Source organism: Drosophila albomicans, chromosome 3, assembly GCF_009650485.2.
Source record: "Drosophila albomicans strain 15112-1751.03 chromosome 3, ASM965048v2, whole genome shotgun sequence".
Taxonomy (NCBI): Eukaryota; Metazoa; Arthropoda; class Insecta; order Diptera; family Drosophilidae; genus Drosophila; species Drosophila albomicans.
This window is the reverse complement of record NC_047629.2, coordinates 36,151,760-36,176,819: the sequence shown is the minus strand read 5'-3', so window position 1 is coordinate 36,176,819 and position 25,060 is coordinate 36,151,760. Positions and strand designations below refer to the sequence as shown.

Genomic DNA, 25,060 nt, shown 5'->3' with positions numbered 1-25,060 from the left:
TTGCAGACTAAAATTGAATTTATTTTCATTTTCGTTTTTCTCTAAGTATTTCCCTCTGACTAGCTTCAATATATCATATCAAATCTCATATCTATTCACTCTCTTGCAGCTTGCCAATCAACAGAACTCCGCGCCAAATCCAAACCAAAGCAGCAACGAGCCGCAGCACGCGTCTGCGAATGGCGGCGAGCCAGGCCAGGGGAATCCGCACGTGCAGCAGAACGGCAGCCAGAACGGTCCGCAAGGCGATCCCGGCTTCCAGACACCCGACTACTATGCGCCACGCCATGGGGCGCCTCAAGGCGGCATGCTTGCCCCGCCCGGCTTTCCGCCTCTGCACTATCTGAACAAGATGGAGAACGGAGGAGAAGCTTATGCGTTGCCTGAACTCTTGCCTGGACAACAGCAACAGCAGCAACAACAGCAGCAGCAGCAGAATGGAGCGCAACAAAATGGCGGAGCGGGCAATCAAAATGGCGGCGGGCCGGCGAATGGGAATGGGAACAATGAGGGCGCAACGAATGCGGCGAATGCGGCGAGCGCGGCGTCGGGGGCAACGGGGACGACGAGCGGCCGAACGGGGCCGGGACGTCCGCACAAGAATAAGCCGCACAGCGATCTGCGGCTGTTCAAGTGTCTGACCTGCGGCAAGGACTTTAAGCAGAAGAGCACGCTGCTGCAGCACGATCGCATCCACACGGATGCGCGTCCATTTCCGTGCTCGGAGTGCGGCAAGCGATTTCGTCAGCAGTCGCATCTGACGCAACATCTGCGCATCCATGCCAATGAAAAGCCATTCACGTGTCCGTACTGCTCGCGCAGCTTCAGACAGCGCGCGATCCTCAATCAGCACATACGCATCCATTCGGGTGAGAAGCCCTTCGCCTGCCCCGAGTGCGGCAAGCACTTTCGCCAGAAGGCCATCCTCAATCAGCATGTGCGCACCCACCAAGGCGAGCGACAGTTAACACATCCATTACCGATAACGATAACGATTACGATTACTATCGCGATCGCTATCGCGATTCTTAGCTAGCTAGCTACAACATGACCCCAACATTGAAATTTATTAGTTGTCGTAGCTATGGCGAATCGTCAGATTCGCAAACGTTTGGCTCTCAACGTTTGCAGCAATGCAAATTCCCTTGCAAAATTCTAAACACACACTAAAATTGAGCGATGTTTTGGCCTAAATTACTCAAATGCTAAATTATTTATTTAAACACCTTTAAGTTGTTGACTTTTCGAGGTATCACTCAGATGGATAACAAAATTTTAAAGAATTGAAAAGTAAAAAAAGTTTTTAATATGATTTTTGAGTATTAAATGAATACTTTTAAATACACAACTCATGAAAAAATCGAGTTTCAAACTATTAAAATATAAAGTTATGAGTTTCTATATTATTTAATTTGCAACAAATCACATTTGTGAAAAAGGAACTTTAACAACAATCTAAAAATTGGTATTATCGAGTTTTTACATACGAAGTATGAAATCAAATGAATTACTTAAACTGTTGTAACTACAATAATTGACATGAAAAAGTACAATATTTTTAGCAAATATCAATTTTATATTTATTTATATTTAACGCTTAGAATCACATGATATTAAATTGGTCCTTGATTCAAGAAATCTACTCTATTTGACTACTTCAAAGTTTAACATAAATCAAAAATTCATTTTAAAATTATTAAAATGTTTGACCGTTAAGAAATTCGATTTCTACATTATTAATTTATTTCGTATCAAACTTTAAACTTAACATAACTTAGCCATACAAAAACTACCTTTAATTGAAATAGTATCAAATTTGCGAAAACTTAACTATAAAAAACCATCTTTAATTGAGTTATTTTTACATTCCTAATGAATATGTCTAAAAATTTAGCCAAAATCCCTCCATTCACAAATATTGATATCAATAATTCATTATTACGGAATAGACAACCATTTATTCAATTGGCACAACAAATGTTTCAAAATATAGAAACAAAAGAACAATAAATTAATAGCTCAAATTAAATTCTTATATTTTTCCAACAAAATTTTCCACATTTAAAAATTGGATCTAAAATTTTAAATTTATCCATTATTTAACTTTGTTTTTGAAAACTTTACTCAAAATTCTATTTCAGACTTTAAAGTAATCAAACTTTACATTCAATCTAAAAACTTAGTAGTCTTGAAATACTTTACAACAATTTTGAAAGCAACCAAAACACATATTTGATATAAAGCAAAAAAAAAAAACTTAATCAAAGTTCATTTCATTTGAGCAGCTCAAAGAGTCAACAACTTTAGAAAGCGAAAAAGCAAAAAAAAAAAAAAGTAGAAGCTAAAAATACAAAAAAAAAAGAAAGATATAAAACGTAGAAGCTATAACTCTCTAGATTAGATGATGTTAGGTGATATTAGCGATAAGATCGAAATAGGCTACGCGCCAAATTTAAGCGCTGCTAACAGTAGCACTTTCTGGCTTGATTACTTTCATATGCTGCCGGCCGCTGATGACGAACACGTCCCTCCAACAGATGTCTCACCGCACCTCATCTTCAAGAACGGTCCGCATCCGACGCTCTGGCCCTCCGACGTTCCCTTTCCTGGCGAGGAGACGGACACCAAGGGCGACATCACTGTGGCCAGCGGTGGCTACCACGACGACGATTCCCAGGGTACACCCGATGGCAGCGGTGGCATGCATTATCCCTCCTACTTCAAGGATAGCAAGGGTAATACCACGAGTTGCGAATGCTTCCCTAGACAGTCTTGTTTTAATCACATTGCTCTCAGCAGGTCAAAAGATTCTACCAGAGGTGCTGCAACACATTGGCGTCCGGCCAGCGAATATGCCGCTCTATGTGCGCTGCCCCATCTGCGACAAGGAGTTCAAGCAGAAGACAACGCTGCTGCAGCACGGCTGCATCCACATCGAGTCGCGTCCCTATCCGTGCCCCGAGTGCGGTAAACGCTTCCGCCAGCAGTCGCATCTCACGCAGCATCTGCGCATCCACACCAACGAGAAGCCCTTCGGCTGCATGTACTGTCCGCGCTTCTTCCGACAGCGCACCATTCTCAACCAGGTGAGGCTACACAATTGATGATAATTACCAAATATTCCCTTCAATGCGCTGATTACGTATACGTAATATTGTTGAGCGCTGTCTGTTTGCCATTCATTTCTCTCTATGTTGATTTATATACTATATATATATCGTAAGCAAGGCAGTGCTGTTTTGCTCAATGTTTAGAGACTTTTTCTTTAAATGACAACTTACCAAGCACAGCTTAAGAATATTTCATTATTATATCCTCTGCAAAGTATTCGACTTTCTATCTATCAAGCAAACGGTTCAGTATAAAAAATGTATGATTTCTTTCTTTAAGAAAAGCCTTAGACATGTGACTCTTTACAGTGCACTGCAGTGAAAAAAACATAAACTGAAACAATTTTAAAAATAAGTGAATGTTATTCTTAAAGATTTAGAAAAGCACTATATTTAGAGCTAAGATTGATTTTAGGAACTTGTTCTGTTTTACGATAAAATAAATAAATTCGTTCACTTTTTGGTTTTGCGTACGAATTTGTTAATTTTTGCAATTATCAGAACAGAAAACAAAACAGAAAAAAAATTCAAAAACCATTCTTAGCACTAATTAAAGTATCTAGAGCTATACAAATAACCTTTTCTTATTTTTAAAATTGTTTTAGTTTATGTTATTTTCAATGTAAAGAGTCTCGCACGGGACAAATTCCGTCATGGAATTACCCATATCGAGCACTTCCATAAGCACGACGACTTGCTGTCTTATCTAGCTTACAGTTTAGTATAAAAACCAATCTAACATATTGTAAACCATAAAAGTTTCTATATGTATTGGTAGTAAAACAAGCTAAACTTTAGTTCAAAATGAGTGTTAATCAAAAGTTGTTTATACCATTCTTAGTAATGGCAGAAAAGGTATTTAATATTCAACAACATAGAAATATATTCTATAGCCTTTGGTAAAATATAAACACAACTAGGTACCGAATATCCCCCCTAAGGCTTAATTTACGATGTGTCTATTATTTATGTAGCAATAAGAATATTCTATTAGTAGCAGAAAAGTGCATTATTCTGTTGGATGATTTAGGCATATATTTCTTGTAAAGAGATTTGTCTGCAGCTCTTTTTAATATAGCTACAAAAGTGTAGTTCCATTTCAAAACCCATCCTTAAAACTAAGACTAGAGTAAGCAATACAATATATATATTATTTATACATGTTTTATTGTCACTATTTAAAGTATTAGCTAATGTATGTGGTAGATAAATACACTAAAGAAACCAACACGAATTGCGGTATAGCGTCCGTTTTATTCTGCTTCTCGATCGAGATTGACTACGTTGCTAAAATATGTATAACAAGGAATGTGACATAGAATGAGAGAATTAATAAAGAGAGCCAATATCGAGAGAGTTCGGATAGTCAAGAGAGCGTAAAGTTGATGTGTGTGTGTGGGTGTGGATAACTATCGATAGTGAGCCATCGATAGTGTCATTGATTGTTCTCCCTCTCTACTAAAAACATACAAACACACAAATTTTGACATATTGCCTTGTATTCCTTGCCGCAGTCAAGGCATTTGGTTGCGCCACTGTGGAAAGTGTGTGCTACTATCGATGGCACTATCGATAGACAAGTGCCTTCGATAGATCTTCACCTCTAATATAAATCATACATAGTAAACACTTCTCACACATTTATAATCCATGCTAACCAAATCTTTCTATAAATTTGCAGCACTTGCGCATCCACACTGGCGAGAAGCCGTACAAGTGCAGCCAGTGCGGCAAGGACTTCCGTCAGAAGGCGATACTGGATCAGCACACGCGCACCCACCAGGTAGTTGTAGCCTAGCCGAAGCCCCCAAGCAGTCGAAGAATCAAAGCAATAGAATAATAACTAATCTGAATAACTGAATTCTATTTCACAGGGCGATCGTCCGTTCTGTTGTCCGATGCCGAATTGCCGGCGACGCTTTGCCACCGAGAACGAGGTGACGAAGCACATCGACAACCACATGAATCCCAACAGCACCAAGGTGCGAAGGCAGCAACAACAACAGCAGCAGCAACAGCAACAAGTGCAGCAGGTGCAACAGCAGCAGCAGCAACAACAGCAGCAACAACAACAGGTGCAACAGCAAGTGCAACAGCAGCAGCAACAACAAAACGCCGCTGTGGCCTCCGCTGCCGTTGTGGCCAATCATCTGATGAACGATGTGAAGAGTCTGGCTGCCCAGCAATTCCTCAACAACAACAATCCCGCCGCTGTGGACAACAAGGCGAACATTTTGCCGGTGCGCAGCATGGCGGCAAATGCAGCTGCGGCAGCTGCTGTGGCACAACAATCGGTGGTCAAGAACGAACTGTACTTCCCCCAATGCTATGGCCCGCCCTTCCAGCATCCCTTCCACGCCCAGCAGCAGCAACAGCAGCAGCCAAGTGCAGCACACGCCAATGGCGGACCGACGCCGCCGGTGACAGTGACTGTGGCAAATGCTGTGGCACCTGGAGTTGTGGTGCAACAGAATCCCGCCACCTCTGTGGTGGCTCAGTGACATCCCACCACTGGAGCAGCTGGCGCACAACAGCAACAGCAACAACAGCAGCAACAACAGCAACAACAACAGCAACAACAACAGCAACAACAACAGCAACAACAACAAACGGTGGCAACAACAACAACAGCGCATCATGTGACAACGCCGCCGACGAGTGCACATCATATCACGGCCACGGGGGGCGTAACAACCACGCCCACATCGTCGACAACGGTCGCGGCGCCGCAGACGGTGACGCTGTCGATCACATTGCCACCGCCGCCGCCGCTGCCGCCGACGGCGCATCCGCCACATCCGCATGCGGGACATGCGTTGACGGCCACGCCCCAAGGCGGTGTTGCGCCCCCACCGCCGCCGCCCACTCTATCGCATGCGATACCCATACACCCACACATACACTCGATATTCGGATCTCTATGATGTCATCAGTAAAGTGAAAGTAAAAGAAAGCAGCCCACAAATCGATCGATCGCCACAAGGAGAGAGGAAATTCTAGTTTTTAACTTCGCTTCGAGTACTAGTCTTTTCGAAAAGGACTCTAAACTCCTTTCAACACAACCACGAAACATCAAATGCAAAATGGTCGCAAGAAAGAAAGAAAGAAAGAAAGAAAGAAAGAAAGAAAGAACGAACGAGAGATGATGATGAACCAAAAGAAACACAAACACAACGTTATACGATTCCTTTTTCAATAATATATTCGTTTTAGGATTTTAAACACCGAGTTATACGATTTCTAGGCGTAGAGATAACAATAAGAATGTGAAAGAAGTAAAAAAGAATGGCAGCTAAAAGTGAAATGAGAGTTATGAAAAGTGCGGGAAAAGTCGAATAGTTATGATATGATGATGTTTTAGGAGGCGTAGACGTTGCGCTAAGCTGACAAAAAAAAAATAAAAAAATAAAAAAATTGAATTATGTTTTCAATTTTCTTGGCAAAGCACACACACAGCAGCTAATTTATATAATTAAAAAAGAAATTAAAAATCTATGATTATTATATTATTTTCACATATTTGAGTGTATGTGTTTGTTGTAGTATTTGGAATCTTGATTTGATATGATCTAAAGATATAAAACTCTATATATATATATATTCTATGCATAAATAGAAATACTTTATTCATAAAAACTATTATTTGTATATCGCAAGTTAGCAAAAAATCTTTTTCATTCGAATTTTGCTTCTTATTTCTATTAATTGATATGTGATTTTTTAATTATTAATTTTAAATGAGAAAACGAAACAAAAGAAAAGATGAAACTAATATGCAATACGAAATTAAGTTGTACATTAATTTGAAAAGCAAACAAATTTGTTGTCTTCCCTAATTGTTTGAGTGTAATTTATGTTGAGTTTTATTTAGTAATTAGTTCTAGTTAATAGGTTTTACCCCCACACCCGACCCCCCCACTTCTCTAAACCCCTCAAATGTATGTCCACACAAGTAATTCTTCCCTTATACACAAATTGTAGCAAAGACAAAATAGTTATTCAGATGTGACTCTTCAGGTGCCATACAAACAAAGTTCATGAACAATAGTCAGAGAAAGCACTAGAAATTGCAAAAAAAAAAAACAATTATAAAAGAAAAACAAGAAATTCTGTGTGGATCAACAAAAAAAAGCAAATTTAGTTTCTTATCAAATTTTCCAATGTACCGTCAAAGCATTTATAATTGTTATTTAACTAACAAATGAACAGAAATAATGGACAACATAGAACAGAAGAAAGTGAATTAATGATTAATCTAATATATATATAATTTAGCAATTGTCGTTTTCCCCCCCTCCTCCAAAAACACTTTGCAAGTAATTCTACTCATTATTTAATATGTATGTATTAATTAATTAATTAATTGATTATATCTGATCACTCTCGATATGTAATTATCTAGCGTTAACAACAACAACAACAACAAAAGTTTCAATTCGAAATCAAATTTGCGAAATGAATTTGTTTTTACTGTTTTAGTTTTTTACAAATTATGTTTTGCATATATTATTTAATCATTTTTAATAAACCGACAAATAATTATATTTTTCTTTTTCTATATTTTTCTTTGATTATCATTTACTTTATATGGAGTAACTTTTCGAGACTCTTGACAAAAATGTTTTCGGCAACAATTTATATTTTTCGGCTTGGGCAAGGCGTCTGATTTTTGTGATAGGCTCAGTTTAAAACAAAAAACTTTTCGGCAAACAAATGGGCTAATGAAATTTGTAAATAGTATCATTTTGGCAAAGAACAATTCAATCCAAAAAGTATGTGCAAAAGTTTTATAAATAGTTTAAAAATAATATAAAAAAAAACACATTGTTTGGCATTGTAAAAATTTTATTAATACCTCTATTCAACAAAACAAATTTGAAAGAGGTTAGTCAAAATTTTAAACACAAACACACTTTTTAGGCACATTTAAACATAATAATAAATTGCATGTTTTGGCACACAGACAACAATAACAACAACAACAACAACAAGATTATGAGAAACAACAAAATTTATACGATATCCAATGTGGAAGCTTTTATTGGAATTAGACCAGAGAATTCCATGAACAAAAGAGCATGATTTGCTATAAGTATAAACAAACAAAAAAAACAAAAACAAAAACACTAAACTATAATAACTAAAATACTTTTAGGCCTTTTTAGACAAAATTTTTAACAATTCTTTTTGGCTTTAAACAAAATCGAAATCGAAAAAAAACGAAACGAGAAATTGAGAAATTGAAAATGAGAACACAAAACACCTTTTGGCTTTAAATCAAAATTATGTTTAGTTTTAGTTAACTAACGTGAATATCTCTATAAATATTTATATCAATTATGGCAAATTATGCTATAATTCCAATAAAAGCAAAATTTAGACTGAATGTCGCTGTGATAAATGCAAAAAAAAAGAAAAAACATAAAACTTTTGTAAATTTTTAGGCATAAAAAAAACGAAATTTAACACATACATTTAATCAAAAAGAAAAAAACAAAAACTTAACATAAATTTAGGCGCTAAAAATTGATAAAAAGAAAGATAAAAAAACAAAAATTACTAAACAAAATTTATCCAAAAAATGCTCCATTTAAACGCAGTTCAAACTGCAAACTTTCAGTTTATAATTTGATTACAAAACATTCTTTTTTGATTTATCTAAATATGATTTCTGTAGTTGCAAATCAAAATTTAATAAAAAAAAGAAAACAAATGATTGAATGAAGAAAATGTATAAACCAGCTGCTTCAGTGGAATTTCGAAGCTTAAAGAGCTCAAATTAAACTCAGAAAACGAGAAACCTTAATAAGGTAAAAATATTACCGGCTATGACAAAAAGTAAAAGAATATATAAGAAATATATATCGTAGAGAACTGAAACGTGAAACACAAGACAAAATAGCCTAGACAGAAAAAGGGGCTATAAAGAGAAAACTAGTTTAAGCCAATCCTGAACACAAAAAACAAAAAAAAAAACATATGACTATATATGAGAATCCAGTATAAGTACATAGTTAAAGTTATAGAGCAGAGTTCTATCGACATCATCATCATCAGCAATCAGCATCTGCTAAAACACAAAGTTACAAGCATACCTAACAAACAAACAAACAAAACAATAGCCCAATTTAAATAACCAAGAGTACAAATACAAGTAATTTTTATAGCAGAAATTTTAATTGCAGTCTCAATAAAGCATCCATTAAATGAATACACACTCAACATACACACACACACATATACACTAACACCAACACACAGGCATGGATATGAAAATATTATGTAAGAACTTGGCAAATCAAAAACTATGAAAACAAAAAAGAAAAACAAAAAAACAAATTCGAAAGCTGCTTTTCGAAACGACTTGACGAATCAAAAAGAAAATGAATGAAAATGAACTCGAGAAAAATCCTTTCTTCTTAACACAAGAAATTATAATAATGAAATAATAAAAATTACGATGTAAACTAAAGTTTCCATAAAATAAGAGAGATGAGAATTAAATTTGTTTGTATCACATTTCCGGCTTACAATTCAGAGAACCAAAACCAAAAAGCAAAAATTCATATTAAATGCCTACAATAACAATAACAATAACATCAACAACAACAACAACAACTAACAACCACAGTATGGAATTTAGAACGTTTTAGCAGAGTATCAAAGCAATGCGAGACAACATGACGTATACGCAATATGCTTCGATGCTTTGCTCTCACGTTCTAGATTCAAAGGAATAAATAATTGAATTGAGTACAGCCGCTTTCGCTTTCTGCAATAGTGATAATAGTTTATAAGTGAAACCCATCATAAAAAAAGAAAACGCATCAAAGAAACCAAGAAACATAGAAACAAGAAACAAGAAACATTGAAGCAAATCAACAAGAAATTTATAAATAAAATAGGTAAATACAACATTGAAATAGCAACGGTAAGCATATTAATTTAAAATGACAAACGCATAATAATATACGAATGAAATGAAAATGAAAACGAAAATAAAGAAGAAGAATATATAAATCATATATACGAGATCCCGATCCCGATCTAAGCCCATTGACAAAAGCTGTTTGATTTGATTTCAAATTGCAAATTTGATGCATTTATGTACGATTTTTAGTTGAATTCTCAAATATCAACCAAGAACAACAACAACAACAACAACAACAAGCAAGTGAAATATATATACAAGATGATATATATAGATATATATATACTAGATACATACTGTATGCGTATGTATAAATAGCATATAGTGCATGGAAAACCTAAACTCTTATATTATATGTATGGTGTATTATATTTTTTAACGTATTTAATACATACTCTCTATATATATATATACGATATATATATACATATATCTACTTATAATTGACGAAAAGATTAAAGACGTTGAGAGAACACCAAATGCCAGCTAAAGGAATAGTTAAATAGAAGACACTCACAGAACAAACAAACAAACAAACAAACAAACAGTACTGACAGAATAATAATTGTAAAATAGAACAAAAAAACAAGAAGCAAAGAAGCATTAATTAAATCGAAACTGTTTATTATTTAACTAAACAACAAGCAGAACAACAACAACAACAACAATAGCCTCGTTAGTTTTTAATGAATATTGAATCAGCGAAATAAAACTCGATACAAATGAACAAACAATGAAAATATTGCAAAAAGAACACACATGAAAATATGGCAACTTGGCAACCCTAGACAGAGTGCTCGTCATTTTTATAGATTGATTCATTTACTTTCCTTCACATTTCTCACATTTCGTTTTACTTTTTTTTTTGTTTTTTGTGCAACAATCAAAATATGGTTCCTCATTACATCATTGAAATGTAACATAGACATAACACATATACACAACATACATACATAGATACATACCAATACATATGTATATTTGTACAGAAACAGATCATAAACAAATGAGTTGAATATAGAGCATACAATACTTATAAAATAAAATAATAATTAAATGAAAGCCATAGCAGAAACAGATCGAAAGAGTTGAAGAGTTTACTAAAGCAGAGATGTCAATATTCTACCTCGAATTTATTGGGTTAGCATATTAAATACTTGTTAGATTAATGTATCTTTATCTAAGTTTACATTTAGAGTGTCCAATCTTTTAACGTTTATTTTACTTTCTGTTTTTGAGTTTAGTTTTTTTCTCTGAGAATTCGAATTTGCCAAACATAAGAAAATGATTTCTTGTTCCTACAAATCGCCAAGCTAAAAATCCTTATAGACCCACATTAGAGATTAGAGAGCCAAAGTCCCCCTAAAAAAAGAAAAAAGAAAGAAGTCAAGTAAATGAATAACGAACGTATTTAAAATGCCATAGTCAACTTTTTGCAATACACACAATGTGCCCATAGAACAAGTAATTTATGATATAACCGAATGGAATCAAATCAAATGATCAAATGATTTATTTATATTATACTTATATGAATGCGAATTGTTGTTATTGCAACAAGAAAGAAGCCACAAACCAAGAGAAATAGTACCGAGAATATTTTACAGAATTTTTTACAATCAGGAAACAGCATCAACAAAATAGCAGTAAACAAAATAAATGACTAAACAATAGTTAAATAAAACAAATAAAAAAAAGCATAAGAAAAACCAAAACACAAGACAAAAAAAATAGCAAAAGTGAAAACACGAAAAAATAAACTCAATTATAGTAACATTTACTTAATGAACCCAATTAATAAAACCAAAACCAAAAATAATAACATATTTGACTAAGTGTTAAGTGAACAAAAAAAAACAAATATTTTTAAAACTTGCGCTCGCATTAAACAAAGATAAAAGCTATAAGTTCAAGAAATGGAACCCAAAACAATAGAAATAAACAATGAGAACACGATTTGTTAAGTTCGCATTTATTTAAATCGATAAAGAATCATATTGTATGTACACTTTACCTTGTTTCCAATTGAATAGTACAGTTTGTAATGAATTAATTATAAACAATTGACAGGGACTACCACATAATAACCATAGAAATAGCTGAGCAACAAAAAACAACACTGACCGAAGAACAATAGCAACAAATTTTATTTAGGGTTCAGCTAAGGTTCTGCGAGAGAGAGAAAGAGAGAGAGAGCGAATGCAAGAGATTATAATTAAATTCTATTATTACATATATTGATTGAGCTATAAACTGTACATAAGCATAAGCAAAACGATACGATTATACAAAAATGTAAAACCCAACAACAAAAACAACTGCAATAGTACCAAAGTAAGTAAATCAATTATTTATTATTCTCATTCCGCGAGCAGACAAAGTGCGTTGTATAAAACATTAAATATAAACAAAACAAAATCAAATACATAGCTAAAATTTATGTTCTAAATAAGTGAAGTGAAATAATTGAAGGGGCAACTCAAATGCATATTATAAACTGAGTGCCTCATCCCCCCCTCCCCCCTCATAAAGATAAAAAACCAGTTGAGAATCATGTGAATCTTTAAATTCTTCAGTTGAAAACAACATATCCGCTAAAGCAACAAAAAACCAAAAAAAAAAGTATAAACCATCAAATTTTACCAGTGTTTTTTTTATCAGAAAGTGAGAGACAAACCAATTGCGTTTAATTTCCTTGTTGAGCAGTGTACGAAATATGAAATCGAAGCCACAAATCAAACAAAGCAATAGTGATAAAAGCTGATCAGCGGGGGGCGGTGAAAATTGCCTTTTTTGGCAGCCACGCCTCCCTCGCTGCAGTTGCCATAGCCTGATTAAATGATAAACAAAACAGAACAGAACAGAACAGAATAAAATAAACCAATCGAATCTTTTTTGATTTATAATATACAACAACAATATGCCTACAACAACAATACTTAAAAACAAGAACAACAACAAATGCAACATTTACCGCAAAACAGCAACCATAGTACAATAAACAATACATTTTTCAAATTAAACAACTTTTATACAGCCAATCAAGAAAGCAATAGACAAAGATAAAAGCGCAAGAATTTAAATTATATCTAATCAAATAATAATTAAAATCGAAGTGCACATAAATGAAGAAGTTATTGTAAAACTACAAAATACAAAAATGAAATCAGTTGAAGCAAATCAAAAGCGTAAACCGAAAATCTTAATAATTGTACAACAACAACAAAATATATATAAAAATATATATAAATATATATATATATTATATTTTTTAAAGAAAACAAAACTAACAATAGCGAAAACACAAAGGATTGTTAAACATTTTTTACATATGAATTTGTATAATTTCTATTCAATTCATATGAAACTAGAATTCTATATGAAAACAACAACAAGAACAACAACAAATACAGCAAGAACAAGAAATAACAAGCAAAATAAAAATAAAAATCTTTTTTATATTACAAGAGACAAACCATTAAAACAAACAACAACAACAAGAACTAAAATCTCACTTTACTGGTAAAAAAAGTATAATAATAAACATGCAATTGGTATATAAAACAATAAAAAAAATCCTAAGAAAATGCACATGAAAAGCAATAAAACTGGCTACAAAAATTCTGAATAAAAAACTATAATTAATTTCAGTTTATTTTATGATTGATTTCATTATCATTTTCAATCTAAACCAATTTTTGTTTTCCATGTCAAGTATTTCCATTTGTTTTTTGTACACAACATCAACTACAACAACAACAACAAGAAAAGAACAAGAGCAACAACAACAACAAAAAATTACAACAACAACCAAAATACAGAGAAAATCTCTAAAACTAACCTTATAACTGGCAAACAAGTTTCGAAACTCAAGTTTTAATAAATATTTGTGGCTAATACTATGAAAGAAAAAAAAATGATTAACAATTTGCATCTAGCAAAAGATAATTTACCCACATTTTGGCTGGATAAAAATAAATACGAAATGGGAGCAAATTTTACTCCAGATTAAATAAAAGAAATTGTCCTACAAGATTCGAGGATCGTCAAGGAAATCGTTGGTATTGAAAAAAAAAGAATATGAAAATGGTATAATAATAATTTAGATGTCAAAAAATTTAAATAAAAAATGATGACTTGACCAAACGGCATTGAAAACGAAATCAATTTTCGAAAAACGAAATGATAAAGTTTATACAAAAAAAACACTTCTCGGCCTTTTCTAAAACTTAAACTCTCGGCTAATACAAAAAAAAAAACAAAAAACAAATCTCGGCAATAACAAAATTACAAAACAAAAAAAAAACACGGCAACTACTATTTACATTAAATTACATTTTTGGAGCAAACAAAAACAAAATTTACATTTAAGCCAAATGTTTAAGCATCATTTTTTAATTAACAAAAACGGAAAACGAACAAAAAAATAAAAAACACACACATAAAACTGAAAATGAGGAAAGCAAACTTTCAGCAAAACATTTAAGTAATACTAAAAATAAAATACTTTAGGTATTAAAATTAAAATTAAACACTAAAATTAATACTAAATTATGGTAAGCGAATAGAAATATTTATCAATTTTGAAACCGGAAAATGAAAAAAAAAACGAAAATGCAAAAAAAATACACATCATTACACACACCAAAAAGAAAAGCAAAGTAAATAAGTACGAGTACATATATAAAATCCAACAAAAAAAATGGGGTTACAACGGAAATATACTAAAAAATGAAACGAAAAAAAAGATGGAAATTCAAAATTTTAATTGTTGTAAGCAAAAACCAAAAAAAAAGAACAAAAAACAAAAGAAAACAAGCTACTTACATATATTATATATGAGCATATAATCAGCACACACTTCTAAAATTAACAAACACACTCAAGATGGATTCTCCATCGCACACAACACACAAGACAACACAACACAACACACAACACTTAACCAAGAACACAACAACTAATTTTGACCACCTAAAGAAGAGGAAAAGAAGGACACAAAAACACACTAAAAACTCGATACAACCCACAATCCACGCCCACACCCACACCAAACAAACGCCCACAAGTCACAACAAAACTCTTTCCATTGGTTTAGATTTTAAGCATAATTTTAATAATGTAATCGTCAGCCAAAAAAAAAAACAAAACAAAACAAAATTCAACATTTTCAAGGCAGTCAAAAATGTCCAAAAAAAGAAAGTTTAATCCAAAACACGATTTTAAGGCAAACAAAAAAAAGTAAAAATTACAAAAAAACGAATACAGAACTAAAAAGTCAAAAAGTAAAATATTTAAGCGATTTAAATATATGCAAAACGTCGTCTAGTTTAATGTCGTCAAATTTTACTTTTTGTAATAATTATTAATATTTAAAGCATATATATTATACGAGTATAAAACATGGCAAAACCAAAAGTATTGTAAACGTCTAATCGACCTACTAATTTCAAAAAACCAAAAAATATAAATCCCCAAAAAAAGCTAAGCTAGTGCCACGGCATGTGCAACAAAAAAAAAAAAAACATTATAAAATAAAATTTAAAATAAAATGAAACTACAATGAATTTCTGGCATCCAAAATAAAAACATAGAAACTACTTAAAATACGTCAAAAACAAAAAAAAAACTTATATTATTATACAAGAAAATGGAAAATGAAATAAATTGAATCTTGTAATATAAAAATGTCAATGTCGTTTTTATTAGGGGAAATGGGAATTATGATTAAAGAAGAAGTCAATATGGAAATACTCACAACACATTTTCAATATTGCGAAGATGGCATTATCGTTAAAATATAACGAATTAACAACACAGTCAACTACTAAAATATACCAAAAGTTATATCTGGTACATTATACAAATACATTTCAAATATACTATAGAAATCGTTGCAAAATATACCAAATCAATATAACGACAAATACTAAAATATACCAAAAGTTATATATGGTATAACAGCATACTACTGAATTAACAACACAATCAACTACTAAAATATACCAAAAGTTATATCTGGTACATTATACAAATACATTTCAAATATACCATAGAAATCGTTCCAAAATATAACAATATATGGTATAACAGCATACTACTGAATTAACAACACAATCAACTATTAAAATATACCAAAAGTTATATATGGTACAACATCATACAGATACATCCAAATATACCATAGAAATCATCCAAAATATACCAAATTAATATAAGGGCAAATACTAAAATATACCAAAAGCTATATATGGTATAACAGCATACTACTGAGTCCGAAATGTACCATAAAGAACAAAACTCAAATGTTATAGGATTTCAGTAACTTGGAAACTTCACAATACAGCTGTGAGGCTAGCCACCAATAGTTAGTTTCGCTTTTAGAGTTCTTCTAGCTTCCCAACTGTATTGCAGCGCCTCTTAGCTAAGTTTATTTAACAATTTTTGGATTTGTTGGCCAAAGCTTCATAGTCTGGGGTTAGTTTGCTCGACAGATTATAGGCTGTGTCGTAAGTGGTCTGCCTGGCATTGGTTTTCTCCAAAATCTCTTCGGCTTTCTGTAGCTCAGCAAAGTTGCGAGTCCTTGTGAGATTGCCAAAACACTGCATTAAGTCGGGATAATTCTGCTTAGTAGGAATTTCAGCCGTTGTCGGCTGTCGCTTTGAATTTTGATTCAATCGGTGCTTGGGCAACCAATCGTACAGCAATGTATTTGTGGTTGTGAAATTATTCTTCAACATCGGGTTATCGATCATCTTCAAGTTCGACGAGGTGCCATTGCGAAAGTTACGAATACGCGTCACTCGCTTCTCCTTAAAATGCCTCAAACACTCGTCCCCACTGAAGCCTTCGTAAGTGTAAGTATCCTGGCTGAGAGAGCGATGCTCTTCGCACTTTTGTGCCGGATTCAGACCTGGCAGTATGCCATTGCCCTTCTCATCGTAGGCGTAACGACGATCCGCCCAATTGCCGATTAACACTTGCTTGCCATACGGCGGAGCAACCATATACTCCATAACAAAGAACAAAAACAGGAACAAAAATAAAATTAGAAATTCTTGTTTAGTATTTGAAACAAACAAAATCAAACTGACTTAAAACTGAAAGAAACATAATATCATTTATAACGAAAAAGATTTGAAAATTTTAATCAAAATTGGATTTGAAAATTAACACATTCAAAGAAAAATAAATGTATAACAATTATTAAATAATAGATTGATACTATAATGAGGCTTTCAAAAATTATAGATCTTTATTGAAGTAACGCATATTTCAGTTCAAATATACTTATACAAATTTACATAAATTTTTCTGAAATAGTTCATCGCATTATTCGCATTGTAAAATTTGAAAATCTTGTAAAAGCTTTTATCGTAGTCTGTCTATATTATCTTGAATTTTCGGCCTATCTGGTATGCTTGGAAATCTGGCTATAAAGTCACGTTGGTAAACAGTGGGCTTGGGACAAGGACAAGGAGACTCCTTGCAAATGACTCGCTTCTTAGATGTATTATTGCCATAGGCATCCAGTCTATCGGGTTTCCAGTTGTGTAGCACTTTCTTGCAAGCCGACATATCGGTCGTATTCTTAGATGCCATCTCCATCTGATCCAACAACATCTTGGGCCACAGTTCGTAGACCAAAGTATTCAATGAGGTGAAATTATTGTTATACTTTTCGGCATCCACATACTTTTGGCTGGCTCGTTGCACCTTAGAATTGATTACTTTTTGAATGTTGCAATCGATAAAGTTGCGTGACATTAATTTCCTCTCAAACTCTTCCAACGAGTAATCCTCCTGATGCGTCGTCAAATGCCGTTCACAAGCATCATCTGAAGCGTTCTTCGCCATCAACACACAGGGCACAATGGCAGTTTTGCTCTGGGGAACTGTCTCGCTGCGCATATTGAACCATTGGCCAATTAGCACACAACTGCTGTATGCAGGTTTAGTGTCTATATAAGTATACCGAGGGTCCTTCTTCACTTCTGTTTCATCCATCATTGTTTTAGAGTTATTAAATAAAATATGTGAAAATTTAATAAAAATGTGCAAATGTGCAAGATGTGAACAATTATTGTAAACTATTCGTATAGTCTACTTTGTTTAAATATTAGTTTAATTGTAAAGTCCTTAACAGTTAAACACTTTGGTTAGAAATATTATAAACATTCCACCCCAAAAGATTGCAGTAAAAATTGCACTTTACTTCAAACACACCATCCTAAAAGTATGCAACACTAAATAAGCTACTTAGATACTCAGCTCACAGTTGCCACTTTTGTTACAAATGTACCAAAACGGGTACATTTTTTATGCGTTGGATCACTGTTTTACGTTTTGGTACATTTTTAATATGCCTCTTCTAGTATTTAAATTTTTCATAAAATTTTATGTTCACACATATTATTTTAACAAATGGCTCTGTTCCACCATACACAAATTTTGTTTCAGTTAGAAATTGAACCACGACTAGCACTGGAAAATATCGCATACAGTCGATTTGCGATGTATCGTGTCAATTGAGAAAATATGTATGTATGCTCCAATGTAAGGCCCACTACGTAAACAGTTATTTCGTGTGCTAAAATTGGTAAATTGGTAAATCACAATTTGTGAAATACAAAAAATCTTTCGTGAAAAATGTTTGGTACATTTTTCCTAAATTTGGTACATTTTTTCCAAATTTTGGTACAAACAATTTTTTTTGAATGGCAACCGTGACTCAGCTCATTATTTATTTATTTATTTATACATAACTCAGCCAGATCTTTAAGGATATCGAAAGGATATATATTTTTGTAATCAACGAAACTAGCATCGTCGATTGGTATTTACAGATTTTCAAGATATTTTCAAAATTTCCACCTCAATTTTTTACAAGGGGTAGGCATAGAAAAATGGCAAAAAATCAGAATATTCTTTGTATCTCGGTCACTTAAAGGACTATAGATATGTCCTTTGGTACATAGATAGCTCTAATCGAAACAACCCGATTGACATGAGAAAAAGGACCAATGTCCTGTAAACAGCCAAGTTATAAGGACCTTTTCCTATACAAAAAATAGCTTATATCTCGGTCATATCCTGTCGGATCCTTGCAGATTATATGTCAAACGAAATATTTTGGAGGGATCTATCATCGTACCAAAGGACATTCAAATCGTCCTTTTAGTTTTCGAGATATTCTTCAAATTGCAAAATTTTACCATGTCGTCTTCAACCGCGGTCGAAAAAATACAAGTGTTGGATTCTTAGATGATCTCGTTATTTTTTGATCCAGATCGCTAGAGTTGGGCCTGACGAACTCAGAAATATATTTTAACTATTTTAAGAAGATATTGTAAACTATTTGACTTAAGGCCTACTTTGTTGGGATAGCAATTTAATTGTAAAGGCCTTAAAAGCTTAAGACCTTCCTAAAAGTATGCAGTATAAACTGTACTTTGCTTCAAACAACCCATCCTAAAAGTATGCAACACAAAATAAGCTTCTTTGGACACTCAGCTCATTATATATTTATTTATTTATACATAACTCAGCCAAATCCTTATGGATATCGAAAGGATATATATTTTTGTAATCAGCGAAACTAACATCGTCGATTGGTATTTACAGATTTTCAAGATATTTTCAAAATTTCCACCTCAATTTTTTATAAGGGGTAGGCATAGAAAAATGGCAAAAAGTCCGAAGATCCTTTGTATCTCGGTCATTTGAAGGACTACCAAGATGTCCTTTGGTATACAGGCAGCTCTAGTCAAAACAAATCGATTGACTTAAGAAAAAGGACGAATGTCCTTTAAACAGCCAAGTTATAAGGACCTTTTTCTATACAAAAAATAGCTTATATCTCGGTCATATCCTGTCGGATCCTTGCGGATTATATGTCAAACGAAATATTTTGGAGGGATCTATCATCGTACCAAAAGACATTTAAATCGTCCTTGTAGTTCTCGAGATATCCTGCAAATTGCAAAATCTTACCATTTCCTCTTCAGCTGCGGTCGGAAAAATTACAAGTGCTGGATTCTTAGTTGACCTCGTTATTTGTTGATGCAGATCGGTAGAATTGATCCGAACGATCTCCGTAATATACATATGTCCTTTGAAAATGCGACATGATATTTACGATTTCTAGCTAATTTTTGAAAAAGGATATTTGTTTATGGGCCATAACTCTGCCAAATCGGGTAAGATACCATTTAAGGACCTTAAAATGTTATTTTATCTTTCAATTTTTGTTTATTTTAATTAATTTCAATATGTTCTACCATGGAAGTATAGTATATTACTTTGTTTTGAAACTTCAGCTTGCAAAACCGTTACATAATTTGAATTCTTTCTTTGGAAGCAGTTGTAAGCGGTTACCATATAAGCAGTGATCCAAGCAGTGAACTTAATTTGAATTCTTTCTTTGGAAGCAGTTGTAAGCAGTTCCCATATAAGTAGTGCTCCAAGCAGTGAACTGCTTGAAAGTTAGCTGCGTACCAGCTGGATGAATTTCGTCAATAAATTACATATTTCTTGGTACAAGTCAGTTCAGTTATATTATAATCGGTTGTCTTCTTTTCTTTCTATTTTTGGAACGGTTATAAACAAGTGAAGGATAGCCGATTGACGCGAAAACGATGTGATAGGAAATAACTATCTTTTTGAATGTGGCGCCTTTTTACATATGTTTAAAAATATATTAATATACCACATAAAGTATGCCCAGGTGCCAAAGGTTTGGAGCCGTTTAATGCTGGTATATCTACTCAACTTTAAAACGTATATTTAAAAATGTTAGCAAGCAGTCACACTTTAGTTCATATGCTAAAAATAAGCTTTGTAATAAAAATACAACGCATTCGATAAAAATGAATTAAAACAAAAAGTGTTTGTAAATATAAATGTTTGAAGAAAAGGGCGACATCGATAGTGTTATCGATGTTTATTTACCTCTATGTTGCAGTGATGTCACGCAGCGAAGCTGTTTTTACCGCTGCTTGTCAATTTTAATCAAAACGAATTTGAAACATTTACAGTTCAAACACAACACAAGTGAAACACGCATAAAGGTTTAATATTTTGGATACGAATAAAGAGTGAAAATTTGCAATGTTAGACAAACTACCCGACGATTGTCAATTGAGGATTATACGATATGTGAAAGATTTAACGGATCAAATGGCCCTCCGGCACGTCTGCAAGAGCCTACGTGATAATGTGGAATATCATTGGAAACAACACATCAGGGAGATTTATGTACAAGGAGCTGAGCTGGAGCACTTCGAAGAGTATCCCGACGATTTGCACGCACTACTGAAGCAGACCTGTGGAACTGTCACGAGCATTGTAATGTCTCGAGGATCGGCGAATCTCTTACCGGAGTGGGTGGGCTATGAGTTCCCCAAAGTGACAAGCTTGGACTGTGAGATCTTCAACACAAACAACGATCCGGACGATGACGTCAATATGATGACCAAAATGTTTCCCAACATCGTGCACCTCTCTCTTCAAAGCAATGCTACCGGCAGATATATGTGGAGGTGGACACGGTTGATATCAATGCATTTCTATTGTTGCGAATCTTTAGAACCTCGGATGTTGTTACGCACCTTTGTCAAGGTACCTGTGCACAAACTCACAATACTCTTCTATGGTTATTCAGTCAATTTGGGAGATGATTTGGTGGGTGCCTCAATGCTTCCATTTCTGGAGGAACTTGTGATCGATGATCATCATCTACTGGGTGACTTTATGCCGAATCTGATGAAGCTGCCCAAGTTTACGAGGCTCGCCTTCTACACTCGTGACTACTACGAGCATCTGCTGCAATCGGTGGCCAAGTTGGCGCCCCTCCGCGTCAATGCGCTCTCCTTCTTCGATGCTTTCTGGAGCAGCGATAGATTGTGCGACGACATCGAGCGTATGAGCAACCTGCGTCGTCTGGTGCTGCAGGACGATGACATTGAGGCGTCACAGCTGCACACCCTCTGCTCCCGGCTAAAGAATCTCGAAGAGCTGCATTTGATCAACATGCGATCGCTGCCCACTACCCATCAGATCTGGGGCGTTGTCGAGGCTGCTGAGAATTTAGAGCTTCTCAATTTAACCGGCTGCACATTGGATCCGGATTTCCTAAAGCAGAGCACCAGTCGGTTGTCGGTTGTGCTTAAGAACCGCGACCCACAATCATTTACGATTAATCTTTCCGAAACCCTTGCGGAAGAGGACATGAAGAAGGTAAGTGACTTGAAACATTTACAGATTTAGCAACAATAATCGATCTTTATCTTAACACATTGCAGACCCAAAATGCCCTGAAGCATCCAAGTTTGATAGTTGCTTATGATTTCATCGATTTAGATGGTTGGACCTCACGTTTTATCGAAATTGGATTTGATCCGATTGATGAATCAGAATCAGAAGATTAAATTTTACAATATAGAGTATTAAGAAAATGTTGTATGATAAACAGCGGAGAAAATTGCATGTTTTAAAATGAATAAAAAGAAAAAGAACCTTCCCAATTGGTGTACTACATAAAGTTAGTTTTATTAGTAAATATTTGTATTTCTGTTTTGTCGGTGATACATATTATTTGAGATTGGTTTAATTTAATATATGGTATATTATTGTTAATTGTATAATTTGTTTAGTATTTTAGATTCATAGAGCGCGACTTTAGTAACTCAAATGTCAAATTATTGAAATACTTTCGTCAGTTTTAGTTAAGATTTGATGAATTTGATCATTAGAGCTTGATAGAAATAGTATAGGAAATATTTTGGAAATACTCGCATTCGCATTATATAGCTCTATTATGGATATTCATCTATATATAGTATATTATTTAAGCTTACATTTAATAGCACAGTTAGACATAGTTTTCTTTTCTTTTTCTGTTTTGTTTAATTAGCGTATAGTTTCCTTTGAATCAGAGTTAACAGAAAACAAACTAGTTCCAGAGTTTTGTACATATTCTTTAAAACAATTAACTAATTGTTAAAGGAAAGTGTTGAAAGCGAAATATTTTGAGCTTCGAAAATAATACATATTTTATAAGTATTGAAGAAGTAGTACATTATGTGTAGTTAGCTGTGCAATATTGAAGCCAGAAGAAGTTGTAGACATTTACATTTATATATATATAGCACGTGTTATATGGTATTTCATTCGACTAAGTATCCTTGTATTAGTTATTTTGTATTATGCATATAATATCATTAATCAGTAAATAAGTATAAATTCTTGCTAGCAAGCAAATCGTCAATTACTTTTGCCTTAAAAATTCATCAAAATCTGTTGCCACTCATTTGCATTTTGCATTTTTCATTTGAAATTTCCATTCTCGAACTGGAACTCTAGATAATAATAATAATAATAAGTATATAGTAGTATATAAATTTATACCTGTGTTGCTGATATTTCGCTAGTTATTTAACTCGTATGTTGTTTTTATTTTGTTATTAATTTCATTATTCAGACATTCACATATGCAATAGTTTGTTAATTAATTAATTAAATACACTTAATTTACTAATTATTGTTACCATTGTGGATGAGATGTGTGGTTGTGGTGTACGCATGTGTGGGCTATGATAATGAATGAATTTTGCTTGCTCTGTAGAACGATTCCATTAAATTTAATTTAAGATATTATTTCCTCCCCTTTCCTTTTCCATTCCTTCTTTTTTTTGTTTGTGATTTTTTATTGTTTTCCATTTTTTTGCGTTACATTTTCTTTGCCATGATATATGAGTGTGTGCAGTATGAGAGCTTTGCCTGAACTCGATGTGTTTTGTGTGTGTGTGTTGTTCGTGTGGTGCTTTTCCTTTGTAAATAATTTAAACAATTTGTAATGTTTGGTCCATTAAAGTATACAACTTTTGTAACTATTTGTTAGCCTTGAGATTGAGATAAAAGTTTGCGATTGCGATTGCTAAAACACGGATTAATATCGACAAAATGTGCCGAAAAGTGCAAAGGATGTTCCTAAGAGTGCTGCGATCCAAGGATAACAAGTTCACTGAGTAGCTCTCCTTGCCATCAGTCCCAAGTGCAATTTGGTGATATGCATCATCTACTTACTGAAACTTTTTATATACGGTTTCCTAATCAATTCAAAGATTCGAATAATTTCAAGAAGTAAAGTGTTGTGTTGTGCTTGAGAAGCTTCGGTGCAATGTCATTTTTGGTACTTATGTATGTATGTAAATAGATAATTGATTTGCAATATAAACTTTTGCTGAGCTGTGATGATATGAATCGGGGATGTCGAGAGATATTGGTATTGTTGTTGTTGTTTCATAAATATTTTCAAGTACTTTTCATTATACAAATGAATGCTTTTGTTTTGTTGTTGTTTTTATGGTTTCGTTTGAACTATTTCGATTATATACTAAATAAACATTTTGTTTTACTATTTGATTAAGTAGATACCAATAATTGATTTCAATTTCTAATGAAAACCTATTTTGAATCAACTTTTTGTATTGTTTTAGTTATTGCTTTATTGTTGCTGTTAACCTAAATGTGAATTGCTGTTGCTCTTGGCAATACAAATAAATCGATTAGTGATACCAATTGGTTCTTTCAATTGCATTAATTTGCATTGTTTTTCATTTCAAATACATTTGACAAATTCATTTTGTTGTCTGACCACATTCAAATTACACAAATATTTGATTAATTCGTATGCAGAATATTTGCATATTTTGAATTGTCGACAAGTTTCCAAAAAAACGTTTTTCATTGTTTCTCGCGCTAGAGTTTCGCTTGTTGTTGTTGCTGTTGTACACGAATTGTAATTACCGAATAAATTAATAAACAAAATTCTTAAAAAACCATTTGCTAAGCTTTGCATCTTCCTCCATTCTACCTGCTACTCTTGTTCTTATTCTTGTTGCACATTTCATTTTACATTTTGTCGGGGGGTGGGGAATTTCGTAGCCTCTCAATTCGATTGTTGCTCGAAGCTGCTGTTGGAGAAAGACAACAATTATTATAATATTTATCATCGGTT

General features: G+C 33.5%; 4 protein-coding genes across 8 annotated transcripts in view; 2 read left to right on the top strand and 2 right to left on the bottom strand.

Moving 5' to 3' along the window:
- The window catches only part of LOC117572289 (myeloid zinc finger 1), a 46,128-nt gene extending 30,515 nt beyond the window's left edge, over positions 1-15,613 (top strand). The window contains exons 4-8 of the mRNA XM_034254999.2: positions 110-953; positions 2,538-2,735; positions 2,797-3,086; positions 4,792-4,896; positions 4,985-15,613. Of these exons, the coding sequence (XP_034110890.1) occupies positions 110-953; positions 2,538-2,735; positions 2,797-3,086; positions 4,792-4,896; positions 4,985-5,611 (2,064 nt within the window). The 3' untranslated portion in view covers positions 5,612-15,613. The remainder of the gene's footprint in view (positions 1-109; positions 954-2,537; positions 2,736-2,796; positions 3,087-4,791; positions 4,897-4,984) is intronic.
- An 862-nt stretch (positions 15,614-16,475) lies between these two features.
- On the bottom strand, positions 16,476-17,048 carry LOC117566443 (uncharacterized). The gene has a single exon (XM_034245974.1). It carries the CDS (start codon positions 17,046-17,048, stop codon positions 16,476-16,478), a length of 573 nt encoding a protein of 190 aa, XP_034101865.1.
- A 3,919-nt stretch (positions 17,049-20,967) lies between these two features.
- On the top strand, positions 20,968-22,582 carry LOC117570710 (uncharacterized). Its single transcript, XM_034252522.2, has 2 exons — positions 20,968-22,278; positions 22,344-22,582. Exons 1-2 carry the CDS (start codon positions 21,151-21,153, stop codon positions 22,467-22,469), a joined length of 1,254 nt encoding a protein of 417 aa, XP_034108413.1. The 5' UTR covers positions 20,968-21,150; the 3' UTR covers positions 22,470-22,582.
- Positions 22,583-22,585: 3 nt separating this feature from the next.
- Positions 22,586-25,060, bottom strand: part of LOC117570708 (calcium-transporting ATPase type 2C member 1) — a 67,140-nt gene continuing 64,665 nt past the window's right edge. For 3 of the 5 annotated variants that reach the window (XR_007955092.1, XR_007955094.1, XR_007955096.1), the window contains exon 5: positions 22,587-25,016. The gene's annotated coding sequence lies outside the window, so the exon portion shown is untranslated. Of the gene's footprint in view, positions 25,017-25,060 lie in introns of all 5 variants that reach the window. The other 2 variants (XR_007955093.1, XR_007955095.1) reach the window with 2 other exon arrangements.

Excerpts from the sequence above, each read along its gene's own strand:
- LOC117566443 (XM_034245974.1), bottom strand. The coding sequence starts at position 17,048 with ATGGTTGCTCCGCCGTATGGCAAGCAAGTGTTAATCGGCAATTGGGCG.
- LOC117570710 (XM_034252522.2), top strand. The coding sequence starts at position 21,151 with ATGTTAGACAAACTACCCGACGATTGTCAATTGAGGATTATACGATAT. Across the intron at positions 22,279-22,343 it reads CGGAAGAGGACATGAAGAAG|ACCCAAAATGCCCTGAAGCA; the intron begins GTAAGTGACTTG and ends AACACATTGCAG.